The sequence below is a fragment of the Dermacentor albipictus genome, unplaced genomic scaffold, assembly GCF_038994185.2.
Source record: "Dermacentor albipictus isolate Rhodes 1998 colony unplaced genomic scaffold, USDA_Dalb.pri_finalv2 scaffold_28, whole genome shotgun sequence".
Taxonomy (NCBI): domain Eukaryota; kingdom Metazoa; phylum Arthropoda; class Arachnida; order Ixodida; family Ixodidae; genus Dermacentor; species Dermacentor albipictus.
Genome location: NW_027225582.1, coordinates 1143380 through 1161456, shown reverse-complemented (window position 1 = coordinate 1161456; position 18077 = coordinate 1143380). Strand labels below are relative to the sequence as shown.

Genomic DNA, 18077 nt, shown 5'->3' with positions numbered 1-18077 from the left:
AGAACACACCGACAGCTTACATCTTTCATGTAACATCTTCTCCGACTTAAATGTTAAAAGTGCGAAACAATAACGGAAACCTGAAAATGATGTAATTTTTTTTAGCTAGGCTGTGGGGGGGGAATATACCTCCGCAATCGGCCCACGCGAAAAGCCGCGGTTCCACCAGAAAGCTCTCCTTCGTGCACAGCATTTTTCTCGGTAAACATTGCGATTACATAAGCTGCAGTTGCCGGGAAGCGTGAGAAGCATTCAGGGTTCTTTGAATAAGCTATCGCGTTCCACTCTTAAAGGCAAAGTTTAAGCGTCCTCCAAAAATTTTTTTCTCAGGTGCTGCAACGACAACTAAAAATTGATAAATTTATGCAAATTGAAGGCACATGATGGGATTTATATGAAGCAAAGCTTCAGTCAAGCGGTGCCCACAATCTGACACAAATATAGGCGATCCGTACAATTGTGTTTAATTTCATCTATGCAGCGTGCAACCTCATTCAATGGTTATGTTTATACACTAAAGAGGTGACAGCTTTAGTCTCATACAAGTCTTATATTTATGTACTACACTGCTCACAAGCTATGCCGAAATGCAAACATCAAATCAAACTGTCAGAAGTCTACACTGCGATGTCACGAAAATGAAGGCTATACATGTATCATGCTTGTCTAGGGGAGAATGGTGATGACAGTTGCTTGAAAACAGATCTAGTACGACATACATCAAGCTGCATTTAAGGATCATCTGTACGTCTTGTACCACAGTGGCACATACCCCTTCTTTATGTTTGGCCAATAATGGTCCTTCCCCCAGTGGCGCATGGTCATCTAAATCGAGGAAAATGAAGTAAAACTCCATTAAACAAATGTCAACTCAGTTCGGCGGAAGCCCGTAAGGTGGAGGAAGGTTCTTGAAAGGGTTAATTGTCATGCACAAATTATAGCACAAAGATACAAAGGTAAACAAGATGGGTTTCTCCTAAAGAAAGCTTCCTAGGTGAAAAAAAATTCGTCCTGGTCCGCGCATCGAAGCCGCGACCAACGAAAATGCACTATTTCTTCAGGAGGTCGGTGCTCTTTAGAGATACATGTGAGCCGACATTATACGTCCAGGTTTTGCGTAGGAATTTCTCTGTAATGCGTTCGCATTCTTAAGGTATTTCACGTACTTTCCGGGGAATGTCTATCTATCTATCTATCTATCTATCTATCTATCTATCTATCTATCTATCTATCTATCTATCTATCTATCTATCTATCTATCTATCTATCTATCTATCTATCTATCTATCTGTCTGTCTGTCTGTCTGTCTGTCTGTCTGTCTGTCTGTCTGTCTGTCTGTCTGTCTGTCTGTCTGCGCGCGCGCGCGTGTGTGTGTGTGTGTGTGTGTGTGTGTGTGCGTGTGTGTGTGTGTGTGTGTGTGTGTGTGTGTGTGTGTGTGTGTGTGTGTGGCTGGCTGCTGTGCTGAGGTAACAGGGTTCCAAACCAACCATCGGACCAACCTCTGTAACTCCGTAGTAAGTGGCAATGCGTACGGACGTGCCGCTCTTCAACGACTCCCTTTCACGCCGACAGGGGTCACTGTAGACACGGAACTGGGCAGGTACCGCCATTCGAGGAAACTCTTTCATGCCAATTAGGAGTAGTGGTTATGTGTGCCACTGGGCCAGCGATGATCTTCAATGAACCTCATTGATGCCAACTTGGGTCACTGGGTATATGTGCCAGTAGGTGTGTGCGGCTCTTCAGTGAACGTCTTTGTCGCCAACTTCGGTAACTAGGCACGTGCCACTGGGAATGTGACGCTCTACAATGACGAAAACTACGTGCTAACCAGCTTTCGTCAACTATGCACGTACTCCTCGCTATCGCAATGCGGTGGCTGCCCGCTCCTGGTTGATGTAAGCGGAACGAAGCCTCGAGGGGCGCGGCTTTGCTCTCACTGCAGCCTTACAGTTCCGGTTTGGTGAGCTGTGATAGGCGAATTAAGTCATGCCACAGTTGCGTGGGTAATCGCATTTCAATGGGAAACCATTATATGCTCCATTACGCTAAAATCCGGCGTCGTCGGCATCGCCACCGAGCGGTGGTACTAAAAGTGGTCGTGGCGAAAAGAGTAAAAACAAGTAAAAAATTCTCGGATGGACGTCAAATTTACCAGGGAGGTTCCTACAAAGTAAATCACTGTCTTTCAAAGTAAAATTCGTTAAGTTTCGGTACAGGTTGGAATCGATCCCGGACGAGTGTTTCTATTTACGCCCAAGTCCAGTGCTCGACCACTGCACCATCATGGGCCACTCGCGTGTACCACGTTTCTAGGTACTTTTTTCCCCGAAACGCCACAGCGAGCACCCAAGATCCTTCTAGGTATTTGGTGGGACTAGGGAGATGTTATGCCCGGGCGCACATGCAATCTGCTCAGCCAGCTGTCGATAAGAGAAAATAGGTTTTTCAAAACACGCCGCCTAAGCTATTTCGAGATAAACGTTCCGTGCGGAAGCTGAAGTAACACTGGACGAAATTTTTCAGCTTGAATAAGGGGATAAAGGAATGTGATTAAAAGTTGGTCGTAGTGTGCGACGTGCTTCGATCTACAAAAGCTGGGATAATCGTGGGGCATGGAGGGTTTCTTGTACCACGAGCCACATCATCACTGCAACCAAGCCTTTTTTTCCTTATTGACATGACTAGCTCTCTTCCAGTAGCAAAGCGCAGGCGCTACACACGACGCATATTAAACAAACTATCGCCCGACGTCCAGGAACAAGAACAACAAAAATGACGCAGAAACTATTGCGTGAGTTCGACTAAGTATGCGTAAGCATTGTGCGACTTGCTGATCTCCACGCAGCCCGGTGTCATTTCCAATGCTATGTAACTTGATTAGGCTATGGTACCAATGAGAGCGCAGAGGCGACATGAACTGGTGCCGATGGCGGCGCAAGGAGCATTGATGACGCAGAAAAAGTACTGCAGCTGGAGGCGCCACGTGCGCTGATGACGTTCCGATAATTTTGAGCCTTTATCGCTCATTAGCGCGTTATCCATCCACGTCGAACCATTATTGAACCGTGAACATACTCGGGCGGCGGCTTCGCATGGCACTGCAGCGCGGGCCGCAACTTGAAAGCGATCTGCGAAATTGGCAGAGGGCGGCGTTTGCTGAGGAAACGTGCGTGCCTCTGTTCACGCCGCTTCGTTGGCGTTGAAGCGAGAGGCAGCGCAAAAGCAAATTCGCTGGCTGCTGTGGGCGCTATCCCGAAAGCGGTGTTCTCGTTGGGTAAGCACGCAAATGCTGACGCATTTAAAATTATGACTTTCCTACGCCGCCTAAACTCTGCGAATGCGGGCTGGTCGGAGCAGACTGCACGCCCAGACATAGCCAGGGACGCAAAACCAAATACCTAAAATGATCTGGGGCGTGTGCCGCTTCGGCGTGAGAACACCTATAAACGTGGTACGTGCGGGCCGCGCATGGCGGCGCAGTGGTCGAGCACTGGTCTTGGGCGTAAGCAGAAACACGCATCCCGGCCCCGAGGTGCGCTACGAGCACGCTTCCCCGACGCCACGGCGGCTCCACGGTTCTGGCTGAATAAAGGTGTGTATAGTGCGTGCGTCACTGCACACGTCACGTCGAAAAGTCTGTCCTAGTGCGTGCGCCATTGGGCACGTGACGGCGCAGCTAATGGGGAGGAAGTGGCGGCACGCCATGAGTGTGTAAAATGAGCGTATAGAATATAAAGCATTAATGACTTATTGAACGCCACTGAGTAGTACTTCGAGTTATGAATTGCTCCTGGGCAAACGAGAGCGTTGAGACGCTTGGCGCGATTTGATTTGGCTTTGCCGAGGCGCAGTTACAACACAGGCGAGAGCTTGCGCGAACAACGATTGAAGGCGCGAGTCAGTGCTCCGTCTGCTGCCTCACCACGCGGAGCTCATTGCTCGGCAAATGCACCAGGGCGAAGGCAGTTTTCTTGTTGCAAACGATTGGACGTTTATTTTCTTAACGCGCAGCGAAGCAGAGCACATCGCACATTTGTCACCAACACCTTGAGCAGCCCCAGCATCCAGCGGGAGGGGCTTCTTGCTCAGAGCCCAGCGGCAAGCGGACGGCAAGACACCGAAACCATGGAGGACAGAAGGACTGTGACACAGCGCAAGTGGCGTAGAAGGGCTCCCGTACCAAAGACAAGGATATGTATAGAGGCAGACGGCGGGTTCACTAGTGCCAGCCGACGCCACCGCCGTGCTTTCCGAGCACCCCGACACCGGCGTACACTCCGAGTCCTCGGCCTGCGAGGCCCCCGTAAAGGCCAGCAGCCCCGTATCCGGCGGCGCCCGCTCCGTACAGGCCGGCGGTGCCCCCGTACACAACTCGCGGTCTGGCCCCGGCGTACGACCCGGCGGCGCCGTACTTGGACGCGAGCAGGTAGGCCGGCGGCGAGGACGACCGCAGGGCCACGTCGGCGGGGCTCTCGCTCTGCGTGCCTGGCTCGTTGGTGTCGACGACGGCGCGGAAGCCTGCCGCGTCGGCCGTGTACTTGACCTTCCGCTGGCCACCTTCCGGCGTGCTCAGGGTGTACACTCCCTGGACGCTGCCGCTGCCATCGCCGACCTCCTGGCGAGAGCTGGACCCGTCCGCTCCCTGAGCGACGTAGCCGAAGCTGTACGGCCTCGGCCTGTTGTCTTCGTAGGCCTGCACGAGGCACGGCACGTTAACCCACGACGCTTTGTGAACATGCGCAGTCAGAAGCCGACGGAACTGGTCCGGTATTCCCGAAAAGCTCATACGCTATAGAGTTGTTAGGGCCTGTTGTGATGCTGGACATGTCCGCGAAGGCGGACATCCAATGGGAAAGAGCACTTACTAACAAGAATCTTTGTCAGTTCGGACAATAATGTGTACTCGTGGCACGATGAATGTGCAGGTGAGAGATTACACAGGGTGTCTCAGAAAATTCATATAAAATTCAAACGCACTTTCTCACACAAACTGCATAATACCACAAGCATGGCTACCACTAATTATTACTCATGTGGTAAATTATGGCTCCATGACAAAGTTAGCCTGTGTCATTGTCTCTTTAGCGAGAGTTCATTTATTCGACGGCTTGTTGTCTCGCTCAGGAACGGCGATCACAAAAAAAAGGGGGGGGGGTGAGAAATAGATGTGTTACACTAAAGGCCTATATGACGTTTTGGCGGAACATGCCGTGGTGTAATCACTGTGGTCCGCCATTTATTTGGCCACTTACTCCTCCATAGTATCCTCCACCGCCACCGGCGAGGTAGCCACGTCCGGCGTAGCCGACTGCGGTTCCAACGCCGACTGCTCCGAGACCGCCGACAGCACCGCCACCGTATCCACCGCGGAGAGTACCGGCGTTGGCCAGGACGGCGAAGAAGAGGGCGGATGAGATCGCTGCCTGCGCATAGCGTCGAAAGCCCCTCTCTCAGCGAGGGCCCCGTACACATCATAGCGTGCGCTGTACAAATACATAAATGGTGTTTCCAAGTCTGCAAACAGACAACCCAGATGTACATGGTGGAAGTCCCCTGAGTAGAACTCACCGAACTAGAGAAACGAGTTGTGTGGCAGCGTACGTTTTGAACGCCAAATATAAAAACTTTTTCCCCTTTAGGTCGTGAAATTTTGCACAATGAACAGGAACATTTGAGTAAGCGAGCTTTGTTGGCGGTTTTATTGATAGATTTATTGATTCATGCATTAGGTTTAGAATGCCAGAAGCAATGCGGCGACTATGACAGGCGCCGCACTGGAGGAATCAGCAAGAATATTGAACTGCTGACGTTCTTTAAGGCCCCTATAAGCACAAAGGTTTGTTTTGCATTCAGCTCCGATCAGGACGCCACCACCGCAGCAGGCAATCGAACCTGCTACTTCATGCTCGGCCGGAGAATGCCGTAGCCACTCAGCCAACGCTTCGGGTGTTGTAATCACTTTGAATTGATAATATGGTACGTCCTTTGCTATCTAGTATATCATGCTCTAGTTTTACATCTCCGAGGCAGGAGCGTCACCGCGAATCTCAGAAACTCGGTTTTCATGCTGTAAACTTCCTTTTGCTGCCTTAAAAAAGAAAAGTAATAGCACAGATAAATTTGCAACTCGAGTGTCGTCAGTGTATATATTTCTTGGTGTTGTTCTTGTGATGAAGCACGATTATTTGTACAAATCTTTAATTATAAACATTGCAGGTTTACGGTGGTCTTCTTCCTGTAGCGGTGGGAAAAAGCTGACCTGGCGCGTAATCGTGTTACTCTCGAGAGACGTTCATACGCGAGGAGTTGCGCTAAAGCTCGCCGATTTCCGCTTTAGTGCTGCCTTCTGGATTTAACATGACTAGCACGATCGCAGCGGTTGCTGGTGCCACATGCTGTCTATTCTGGGGAGCACACGCGCCCATCTTCCCCCGCGTCGAGAGCCGGCGTATGGATTTATAGTACGGACACCGGAGAGGCGCACTACGCCCTCTCCCGGCTCTCCCTCGCTCTCACGATGCGCGCACCCTTCCTCCCCGATTCGCGGGAAGGTATCTGACGGGCGAGGAGGACATTCCCTCGCAGAGGTAAAAAAGGCATAAAACAGCGCCCCGGGCAGACCCTCTCTCTCTGACGCCGGACCCCTAACATGCCACCTATATGCCACCTGCCTCCTGTGAGTGACCTCGTTTGCCTGACTATACTGGGCAACGAGGCCAGCCTATTATTACTTATTGCTGAGAGGACGCCCCTCTGCCAGTGTTCTTTATTACTGGTAGCAATAAACGTTACACTTGAGGCCGCTGGTTGCCCTATTCGTTCGAACCCGACGTAGCCGCGATTCCCGCGCTACGGGCTGGGGAGTACCATGGAGCGACTGTGTGGGGCTAGATCCGCAGCTCGCCTTCAGCCCTAGCCGCGCGCAGAGTGGAACCCCCACACTATATAGCCGAAAGTATAATTCTTGAGCCTTCTTGAACCCGAACAAACTGAAACATGTGTAACTCAAAAGTGTAACTAATCGTGCCTTACTTTGCTTGATTTGACTTCTGCTGTGTCGCTCTAATATTTCTCATGTTGGATCGCCCGCTATACTGTTACCACGAGCTTCGCCTATGTATTTAGTGTCAGCGACGCTAACTGTTAGTGGCAGCGACACATTTATCGAATCGACAATGTTGAGAGCTTTGAACGTTATTTGTTATAGAGGTAAATTATTCTTTGGTTTATTCCTGTTGTTACTAGTAACGTAAAGTATATATGGTTTATTTTTAAAGAAAACGTCTAACAAGTTTCTATATTCAATTATTTTATTCATTTATTTATTTGCATTGCCTGCACAAACATTACAGCAGGAGCGATATCTCAAACATAGTAAAGCTACTCAAGCACACGCTAAAAAGCATCGTTCGATGAACAGGAAACAATTTGAGAGGGAAGGGTATTACACTCGCAGAGGTATATTATACAGTCAACCTAGCTAAAAAAAAGTCTTCAATAATTCTTTAACTTCGTCGAAACGAAGGAGGATAACAGGAGTCGTGGCGCAGACAACTATGCACATGAGTTAGTCTGCAGGCCTTCTCAACTGTGATCTTAGCTGGAACCAATAGCGGATCACTGAGCACGTGCCGGTGGGCGAGTTGGTTATGCATGATTAACGGATGACTTAACTCAGTGTACCTGTTAGGCGTGAATCGTACATTATGCTTGTTCTCATTAGTTGTCGAAATATTAAACCTGGGACAAGTCTGAAATAACCTGCAGCCCAAGCATGCAGCCTGAGATTAGCTCAAGGGTGTATTCTGCAAGCTAGTTCTACTCAGTGTTTAATTACCTCGAAGCTATGTACATGCTTGCGCCATGACGAGGATACTTTCTTCTTTTTTTTTTCGGTAATCTTAAGGTTAATTGAAACGCAAGATAACTGCATATGGACCCTGCTGCGCTTCATCTAGCCGTGTCTCCGCCCATTTTAGCAGTTCATTTTGACATTGCTGATTACCCCACGACCTTGAAGTTCTACAGATCTCATCATAAGTTTTTCGGCTGCCTTCTTGCCGAAACCTGATCTTTGTATGTCTCTCCTATAGCCTGCTCACGAGAACGATGTCAAGTATCAAGCTTGAGTGCTTTTCTAAGGGTTATTCAGACACTCAAGCTTGCTTTCCACGGACATTACGGCTTTGCGCAGTAGAGAAAGAAACAAAGCGGCGGATATGTTTTGAAGCGCTAGAGGCAATGCGTGCCATTAGCGGCACGCGCAAAACCCATAAAATTTGCTCATAAAGTTTGCTGCAAAAATTACAACAGGCAATTATGGCCTAGTGTCAACGGAAGCTCAAATGGATAGCAGTTCAGCTAGCTAGCTTGTGCTGGAGAGTACATGGATTGTCCTATTGTTGGTCATTCAGGCTTCATCTAGCTTTCTGACTTTTCAGATTGATCATTTCTACCAGAATATTGCGTTATAAATGCAACCATTCGCAGTGATTACGCACTTGCGCAGATACTAATTGTCCGACTGTATAGAAAATTATGACTGCTTATAAATTTAGAAAGGTAACACGTAAGAAATAAAATTTCAAGGTTGTTTAACGCTACAAAATGGAATATTAGACAAATCCATGTAGACGGCTAACCATCATTCCTGCGATAGATGCGCGATCGGCAGCGCCAGAGTTCCCTCTAGCGCAGGAGACTCTGTGCCACGACCTCCGCATAGCGGACGCGTGGCTCGTGCGGATGCCGAGCACATCCCTGCTGCTCTCACCTTCCACATGGTTGCTTGCTGCTCCCGCCGCTGGTGCTGCTGCTGCGGTGGTGGTGAAATCGCGTGTGTTCTCAGCGGCGGACGGCGGCGCTTTTATACGGCTCGGGCCGACGCAGCGTGGTGTGGCCCGGAATGCATGCAAAAGTGGGGAGGGGGCGGGGGACGATCCAGATGCACTGCAGTCACTCCCTTTCTGTATTCCTCTCAGTTTCGGGCGCTCCGCCTTGTCCGGCCGTCTCTCGCGCGCAATGAGAACGCGCGGCTTCATGGGCGGATCGGTGAACACAGCGACGACTCCCCGCGCGGCGCCGGAATCGCTAATCCAACGCGCACGCGCCGGAAACGCCGACGCTACGCGCGGTGTACGAGTTTGATTTAGTTATCGCTTGACGTCGGGCGTCCTAAATGATGCGAACATCAACCGAGCAGCACACAGAAGCGAGACAATTCACTTCAATACGAAGCTGCTCTCGTGATTTTCAAGGAGCCGATTCGCATGGACGGTGAGCAGTGCTCCACTTGAAGGAATACAGAATAGTGTATACAAAAAAGAAGCCTCGGCAAGCACAAACAGTGTAGGACAGTGGCCTTCGGCTAACGATGATGAAGTGAACTGGAGTAATATGTCGGAGGAAATAAAAACGTTACATGGAGGGAGGAAGGGGGGGGGAGGGAGGGAGAAGACGGACGTTGAACAGCCAAAGGAACTGGATGCAGATCGCTTGGCATTGCTGCGGCAAACCACTAACATTTTGAGTTACATAGAATTGGGCTGGGAATAGTCGCTGGCCAAGGGACTATTCCTTTGAGAGCTCTCATACGCTAGAAATGCTCGAAGGATACATTATTTATTTAAAAGACACATTATTCAAGTTTAAAGTGGTTTTCGCGAACACTATTAAATAGTATTATGCCTCGCTCGTTCTTCCCATGGTGTAACGCGGTACTTCGAAGTGTGAAATTTATGTATCAAGTAAGCTAATGTCTTCTGGTATGTACTACAACTTGTACTTGCATGGTGTACTTGCATTCTCGCTTCTGTACTTACTTTTTTTCTCTCGCGCTAATTCTCATTCTTGTACTTATTTCTTCTATCGCGGTAATTCTTACGGTTACATTTTTATTTTCTATATTTTTTGTATTTCCTGCTTGTTTGGCATTTGTTGTTATTCATATCTCTTGCATTTTTTTCTGGCAATCTCTTCCCAGTTGTTGACTTGTTTGTATATGTACGCTTCACCATTCCTCATGCAACACAACAGAACAGTGGTACTAGAAGAACCTAAATAAACGAATACGATATTACCGCTTTTTTAGATATATCATAACCCGTGGGGCAAGAAATACATAAAATGATATGAACGATAAACTGATGTGGTTTTACGTGCAAAAACAACGATCCTATTATGAGGCGCGCCATTGTGGTGGATTAACTTTAACCCCCTTGGGTTGTTTAACGTGCACCCAGAAGTGATTTATAAACTATTTAATGTAACTTAGAAAAATGACTTACAAATATGAACGCAAAATATGGATGCCTAATGCTTTGATGCGAAAGCATCAAATAGCCCATTGAGCAAAAAAAAAAAAAGCCCGCGCCTGTAGCAACGAAGCGTCAGTTAAAGTCCCATTGGTTGCGACGCCACGTCACGTGCGCACCTCGACGGAGCAGAGCGGTCGAATCGGAACATCTGCTGTCATTCTGGCGCACCAGATGCTGCGTGAGGGGAGAGGGCATTGCCGCGACGCCACGTCGCCCCCGCTCTCAGAAGCCTGTGTTATCCGTGCGTTCCTGGTCCGTGCAAGCTCTCGCCTGCGTTCTAACTTCGCCTCTAAAATCGTTATAAATAAGCTAACGTATAAAAAAACAGAATGAATTCCAAAGGAAAAACCTTGGCGATGGTGAGTTTCGAAGCTTACGACCCACGCTCAGAAGCTGAGTGTCTTACCCACTGGGCTGGATAAGCGCTTCACAGACTGCAGGCCTGTGCACCCTGCTTTATGACGTCATGCTATTTGAACCGCAATTTCCATTGGCAAGCCCGGCGTGACGAAAGCGGTGACGTCGAAATCTTAATTATTCGGGAGCGTGCCCCTTAGATTCTGTGGCAGTTGGGCATGGTAGCATGACGTCACGGATCGAAGCGCACCTGCCTTGTGCTATTTAGGAGGTGTCGGCCAACCGTCTCAACGCGTTCACTTGCCCGCGAGCAGTTTTTAATTCGAAGGACCACTCAGCCGCATTCAATTGGACATTATGGCTCTTGCATTCTCAACTCTTAAGAAATGCTTAAGTGTCTTCGGACATTTTAGGCGCCTGTAAAAGAAAGACGTTGACTTACAGTAAAAAAAAACAAAGAACCAGCGGAGCGACGCGTGGACGGTGAGAAGTAAATAATTTAAAAGATATGCAGGTCCAACGTACATATTGGAATCCATGTATAGCGAAGCTTATTGGCGGCGAGGAGTTACGGAGTCGCCATCTATCGGAAGCGCCTCGCTGGCGTAGTATGAGGGATCACGTGGCGCGCTCCTCATAGGTTTTGCTGTCAGCGCTCACTGAAAACACCACGCGCGAGCTCTCCCGGACATTTCTGTAAGTACTTTCGAAACGAGAGAAGTTTCTTACTGTCTAAATAATAATCTTGGGCAAACTGAAAGCACACAATTGTTTACAGACGCTATCTCTCTACCGAATACGTACAGTGAACGCCACTGCGCGCGGTCGCCGCGATGGAGTCTCCCGAACCGGCTTCTTGCGTGAAAGGGAGGTAAACGCTGGGAGCAAACTATGTGAAATATGTTCTTATAGTGTTTGTATAACTAAATGGAGTGTAATAGAACGAAGCCTCACTGCAGCGATCGCGCAGATTCGCAGCGACCGACTGCGCGTCTGCATGCATGTCCGCGCACTGTTTCGCTTTCTCCGCGCGCGCTTTCGCACCGTGCCATGAGCTTTAGGCCGCAGAATATGAGCATTTGACAGTATACAAGCAACCATTGTTGCGTTGGTGCTATCAGAGTTGTTCAAAAATAATTTCATTGTAGAGACTTCAACGCCTACGGGGACTGTGATGTGCCATCGCGACGATTCAATCTTTTTTTTTCTTCTACATTCTTTGACCTTTCAATACTATTTCTCGAGTTGCGTCGCACTGTATGTTTATCGGTGTTCTCAGCGTGCAATTTCCCGCTGCTCCTTTTTTGTAATCCAGTGCAATAATTCATAACACAAACATGACCATATGCCATGCTTTTTTTAAATGTGCTTCTTACCGCTGCCTTTCCACTCCTCTGAACTTGCCAGTATCTATAGCATCGACAAGTTCATAGACCAAACCGTCATGACATTAGTCGGGCAGCGGACTCGGGCGAGCGTCTCAGTGCGCGTTTTCAGAACATCGCAGACCGGGCGCCGTAGCAGAAATCTTCCTCGCGTCTGTGCTTGTTGCATACCCAAGTTGTAGCCGATGACTGTTTGCCGGTTTTATGTTTCGCGAGCCAAGCTTCACGCAGCTTCTTGTCCTGCCGCTACGTGTGAATAAGCCTGACACCGGCCTCCGTTACGTGCGTCCGGCCCTGCGGCACCGGGCAGTAGCCTACCATGTTGCGCACCTTCAAAGGCAGCCACTACCTATTGTAGTGCTTTCCAGCGTTGTAAAGGAGACACTCGAAGCGGGAATATTTCGCCACTAAATGAGGACCGCAGCGTACGAGGGAATTTAAACTCGTTTTCAGCTCGCCTCGGTGCGCCCGAAGCAGCCGACGCGGCCGCTATGTCCACGTGATCCCTCCTAGCACGTCAACGGTGGCGACAGCTTTTCCAGTGGTGGAGCTCGAGGCCAATAGTAAAATGGTTAATTAAATGCCTGACAACTAACGGCGATAAGCACAATTGCGTTCACTTTCATTACGTACAACGTGTGAACTCATGGAATGTTCACGTTTATCCCTCTCAAAGGTCACAATTTTATTGTCATGCAAATTTTATGCTTATGTACTGCATCGTTCACAAGCTATGCCGAAATGCAAACTCCAAATCAGGGGGATGCACAGTGTGAGAGGTATACGCAGTGCTTTCACAAGGACGAAGGGGATGTAGGATGCTTGTTAAGAGGATGAATGGTGGCGACAGATCTACGCGCAGAAAAATGCGACACGTATCAAGCAACATTTAGGGATAGGTCTGTACCGCTTGTGTCGCTCAGGGGAAATGCCCATTCTGGATGATTGACCAAGAACGGCCACATAATACCAGAAGCACACACCGAAAGGCTAACTAAGAAAATCTAAAGTTAACCAAAGCATCTGTGAAATACCTTTGTCTATTTTAGTAACATCATCATCATAATCATCATCATCATCAGCCTGGCTACGCCCACTGCAGGGCAAAGACCTCTCCCATACTTCTCCAACTACCCCGGTCATGTGCTAATTGAGGCCATGTTGTCCCTGCAAACTTCTTAATCTCATCCGCCCACGTAACTTTCTGCCGCCCACTGCTTCGCTACCCTTCTCTTGGAATCCAGTCCCTAACCCTTAATGACCATCGATTATCTTCCCTCCTGATTACATGTCCTGCCCATGTCCATTTATTTTTCTTGATTTCAACTAAGATGTCATTAACTCGCGTTTCTTCCCTCACCCAATCCATTCTGTTCTTATCCCCCCCTCTTAACGTTACACCCATCATTCTTCTTTCCATAGCTCGTTGCGTCGTCTTAGATTTAAGGAGAACCCTTCTCGTAAGCCTCCAGGTTTTTGCCCCGTAGGTGAGTACTGGTAAGACACAACAGTTACACTTTTACCTTGAGGGATAATGGCAACCTGCTGTTCATGATCTGAGATTGCCTGCCAAACGCACCCCAGCTCATTCTTATTCTTATGATTGTTTCAGTCTCATGATCCGGATCCGCGGTCGCTACCTGCCCTAAGTAGATGTAATCCCTTACCACTTCCAGTGCCTCGCTACCTATCGTAAACTGCTGTTCTCTTCCGAGACTCTTAAACATTACTTGAGTTTTCTGCAGATTAATTTTTAGACCCACTCTTCTGATTTGCCTCTCCAGGTCATTGAGGTAGACGAGGAGGCAATGGAGGTAGACGAGGAATAGACGAGTTTTAAGTTGAGGGCGTACAAAAGTTTGGTAGGCCTGTTTACGGATGGTAGATGGCGAAAGGTGCAGATGACGACGTAAAAACCCTAATGTTCTGTTAGCTTTAGCGCATATCTTCTCGATGTGAAAGCTCCAGGCACAATTGGTACAACAATTAAAGCCAAGATGTTTGTAAGTAGAGTCACGAGGAACTTCCGACGAGCAGATTTTGTAAGAAAAGTTAGGATATGATTTCCTACGAGTGAAGGAAAGAACGCAGCACTTAGATGTGTTAAGTGTCATTTGTCAACGCTTGCACCACTGATTAGAGAGTTTTAGTTTAGGGTACGCAAGCGGCTTGCGTACGCAAGAACTAGGGGCGACGGTACTGCGCATGCGCAGACCGCTACGTCTATTTGCACCCTTGGAGCGGCCGAAAACATTGCTGCCCCCAAGCGGTCACGTTATCCACGTGACTCTCGCTGTGTACGAGAACTTATGAGTAGCTAGTGGGTATATAATCTTATAAATCTTTTGTCAAATGTCGACAGACGTCGTTTTTATTAGCGAGGTTTGGCGTGTCCGGTATTCGGGTAAACGCAGGTGGACGGAGCCTTGGAGTGGCGGAGAAAACGAGTGCGTCCTGCATGGTGCATCCACCTGGTGGCGCAAAGCTCAAACGTACAAAAATAGCTAATATTGCTGTAACCAAGTCTATTCTACATCGCTGCTGGTGTAAATCTACGGCACTGGCGTAATCGTGTTGCTGCAAAAAATTTACACCCGCAGCTAAGTAAAATAAACTTGGTTGCTGTAATATCAGCTATTTTTGTCTGTTTGAGCTTTGCGCCACCAGGTAGCTGTACCATGCAGGGCACTCACGTTTACGCTTCGCCCCAACGCCCCAACCTGCGTCCGCCTGCGTCACGGAGGAAGGAAACTCAGGAGAGGCCCTGACGTCACTCTTTGTGAAGCGAAAGTGAAGCCGGAAGTTGGTGTTGCTCATGGCGTTGCTCCGCCTATCGGACCAGCTCTCCCCTCTTGTTTAAATTTCTCGCGAAACCACGCCGCGCTGCGCGCAACCGTGCTGCTCGGAACCGCGCGCTCCGCAGCAACACTAAACAATCGTTGGCACGTTAGCATGATTCCGCCAAAGAGGGCGAAATTTCCCGCGGATATTAACGCGATAGCGTTAAGGAGCTCGTGTCGCAGAAAAGCCGGTGTCGTCGGCGTCGGCGTCCGCGGCGTTGACCATGAGCGATAAATCACTGCAGGCACTTCATAAATAAAAAGCAACTTCGAAGATTGGCTGGGTGGGAATCGAACCAGGGTCTCCGGAGTGTGAGGCGGAGACGCTACCACTCAGCCACGAGTTCGATGCTTGAAATGAGTACAAAAGCGCTTCTAGTGAATGCGGTGTTGCCTTAGAAATGTGCCGTAGGAAGTTATACTGCGGTGTATATCGGTAATTACGAGCATGTAACTTACAGAAGTCGCATTTACATGAGTAGCGCAGTACGTTTCCGCAACATTTCTTCTGTGCTTACCGCACACGCAGAGCCATCTTGCGGCAAAGACAGAAGACCCCCTCCTCTCAATGTACGGCGCTGCCCGGACAGGTGGCGCGCCACGGCTGTGCGCGGACCGGTGCCAGGCACGTCGCATGCCCCGACTCCCTCTCCCCTGACGACGCTTCGCCGTTCTCCCAGACGGGTTGCAGACTCAAGCGCCGTTCCTTTCTTTAGATTACTATCTATCTATCTCTCTGCCCGTGCCGATCACGACGTTCGGCTGGCGTAGATCGTTTCCTCCTCCGAGACACCGAGTTCTTTGGTTCGTTCCGTTTGCTCAGCCGCACATTTCGTTGCCGCGCCGAACACTGCGTTGCTCGACGCTCACCGTGTCCGATGCGGGGCGCCTCGTAAGTGATGGCTGCCCTGTAGCCCATTGTCTTACACCCATTGGCGGGTCGACGGTAACGCTGTCGCGTTCCACTCTTGAAGGCGAAGCTTAAGCGTCCTCCAATTTTTCCTTCGTCTGTTGCCATTGCCGTGGCGCGGTACATTGCGTGCAGCGTTGCATGCCCGTTCATTTCACGAACTTTAGTTCCTCCTGTCCGACCTAGCCACAGCAACATCCGATAGAGCACAATGCAGATAACGCAGTGCAACAAAACACGGAGGCGAACGCAAACCTGCCCGCACGGCGCCTTCGCCACGGTACGAAACCTACAGAGCAACACGTGTGAGCGCACAGAACCAAAACAAAGCCGCTATTGTGGCCCGAAAGGCGTGGTCGCTACGGCAAAGAAATAAAAAAAATGAGCAAGAAAGAGGAGAACCTACTACGTCATTTCCTCCACACTTTTCTCCTAGCGCGCGGAGGGGGTAGGGTCTCTCCTCAGTTTCCTTCCTCCATGGGGTAGGGCCTCTCCCAACACCTACATGTATACAGGAGGTGTTGGCCTTTCCTCATTTTCCTTCCTCCATGGCTTGCGTTTACCCGAATACCGGACACGCTGAACCTCTCTATTAACTGCTTGTAATAAGAATTGTTTGATGTGCTTTACTTCATATGCTTGATTTCATATTTTAAAAAGATAACATCGTAGCAAACATCAGACGTTGATGGCGCTGCGAGCGCATGCGACCTCCCTGCGGCTTGCGTTTGGCGCCGCTAACATAATGTGTTTCTGCTTGCGCACGCAAACGCACTCAAGCGCTAAGGGCCCCAACGCCTTGCGTCCCCTAAACTAAAGCTCTCTAATTAACTAGGTCAAGGTCATTTTGCAAAGTTAAATGATCATCATGACAGTTAATCGTTCTGTAAATTACGCAATCATCAGCGAAAAGTCGTATGCCGGAGGAAACGTTGCTCGGCAAATCATTCATAAAAATTAGGAAAAGAAGAGGGCCTAACACACTACAATGGGGTACACCTGACGTTACAACAGATGTGGAGGAGCTAAAGTTATTCACAGACACGAACTGTTGCCGATTAGATAAGAAATTGTGAAGCCAGGATAATGTTAATGCGTCAATCCTAAGAGCAGCTAATTTAGCTATTAGACGACAGTGAGCAACTCTGTCAAAGGCTTTTTCATAGTCGAGAAAGACCCAATCAATAATTTTGCTATTATTCATGCCATAATGTATATCTCACGTAAATGCCTATAGTTGAGTGTCACAAGACAACGTTTTACGGAAACCATGTTCATTTTGAAAGAAAAGGTTATTAGATTCAAGGTGGTTGGATAAATGGGAGGCAATAATGTGCTCTCGCTTGCAACGAATGCATGTTAGTGAATTGGGGTGGTAGTTACCAGGTGAGTGTCTGTTTCCATCTTTGAATATAGGAATAACTTTGGCTATCTTCTAGTCAGCAGGAAGAAGGCCTGTTGATAACGGCTGCTGAAAATGTGGTACAATATCTGACTGGACATAGCTGACGTGTTCTTTAGAATTAATATCGGCAATGGCACATGATGTAGACACCTTTAGATCGCTCATTAGTTTTGAAATGCCTTCAACACTGATACTTCTAGGGGACATGAAGCGATAATGAAGGTCAGAGACGCAGGGAACGGAGGAGCAGTCTTCATTAGTGAACACAGAGCTAAAAAAACAATTGAAAGTTGAAGTACACTCAGATGCAGAGAAAGGAACATTATCAGCGTCATGTAATGTAACAGTATTACTGTCACGATCAGGAGAGATAGCTCGTCAAAACTTTCTAGGGTTAGTGTGTAGAAGTGAGGACAGATCTTTAGAAAAATACTTCTTTTTCGCTTCATATATTGATAGACAGTAGGATTTTAAACAATCCTTATATTTAGATCATGACTAGGGACGTGATAGCCGTTTAGCAGGAAGCGTATAACCTTTTCATTTCGGAATGATCTAAGCGGTTTATTAAACCATGGGTTACATTTGTCATTAGATATAGTGACTAATGGCAGATATTTGCCTACTAGAAGTGGCATAATAATTCTAAACGAATTCCAATTCACTTCAACAAAATTGTTTGTGAATGATGGAAGAAACGTTTTCTGAATGAAAACCTCAAGTTCGTTGTTCATTTGTTCGTAATTTGCTTTGCTATAATCCCTGATAGTATTACGTTCAGCACCAGCAAATTTTAGTGGAATATAAATTGAGAGCTGCAGTAGGTTATGGTCACTAAAGCCATCAAGCTGCATGAGAGG

At 48.4% G+C, this 18077-nt stretch overlaps 1 protein-coding gene across 1 annotated transcript; it reads right to left on the bottom strand.

The window, feature by feature from the left end:
- Window positions 1-3970: 3970 nt before the first annotated feature.
- LOC135913881 (adult-specific rigid cuticular protein 15.7-like) lies at window positions 3971-8910 on the bottom strand. Its single transcript, XM_065446561.1, has 3 exons — window positions 8778-8910; window positions 5257-5427; window positions 3971-4697 (listed from the first exon to the last, which is right to left on the bottom strand). Exons 1-3 carry the CDS (start codon window positions 8784-8786, stop codon window positions 4224-4226), a joined length of 654 nt encoding a protein of 217 aa, XP_065302633.1. The 5' UTR covers window positions 8787-8910; the 3' UTR covers window positions 3971-4223.
- Between the last annotated feature and the right edge of the window lie 9167 nt (window positions 8911-18077).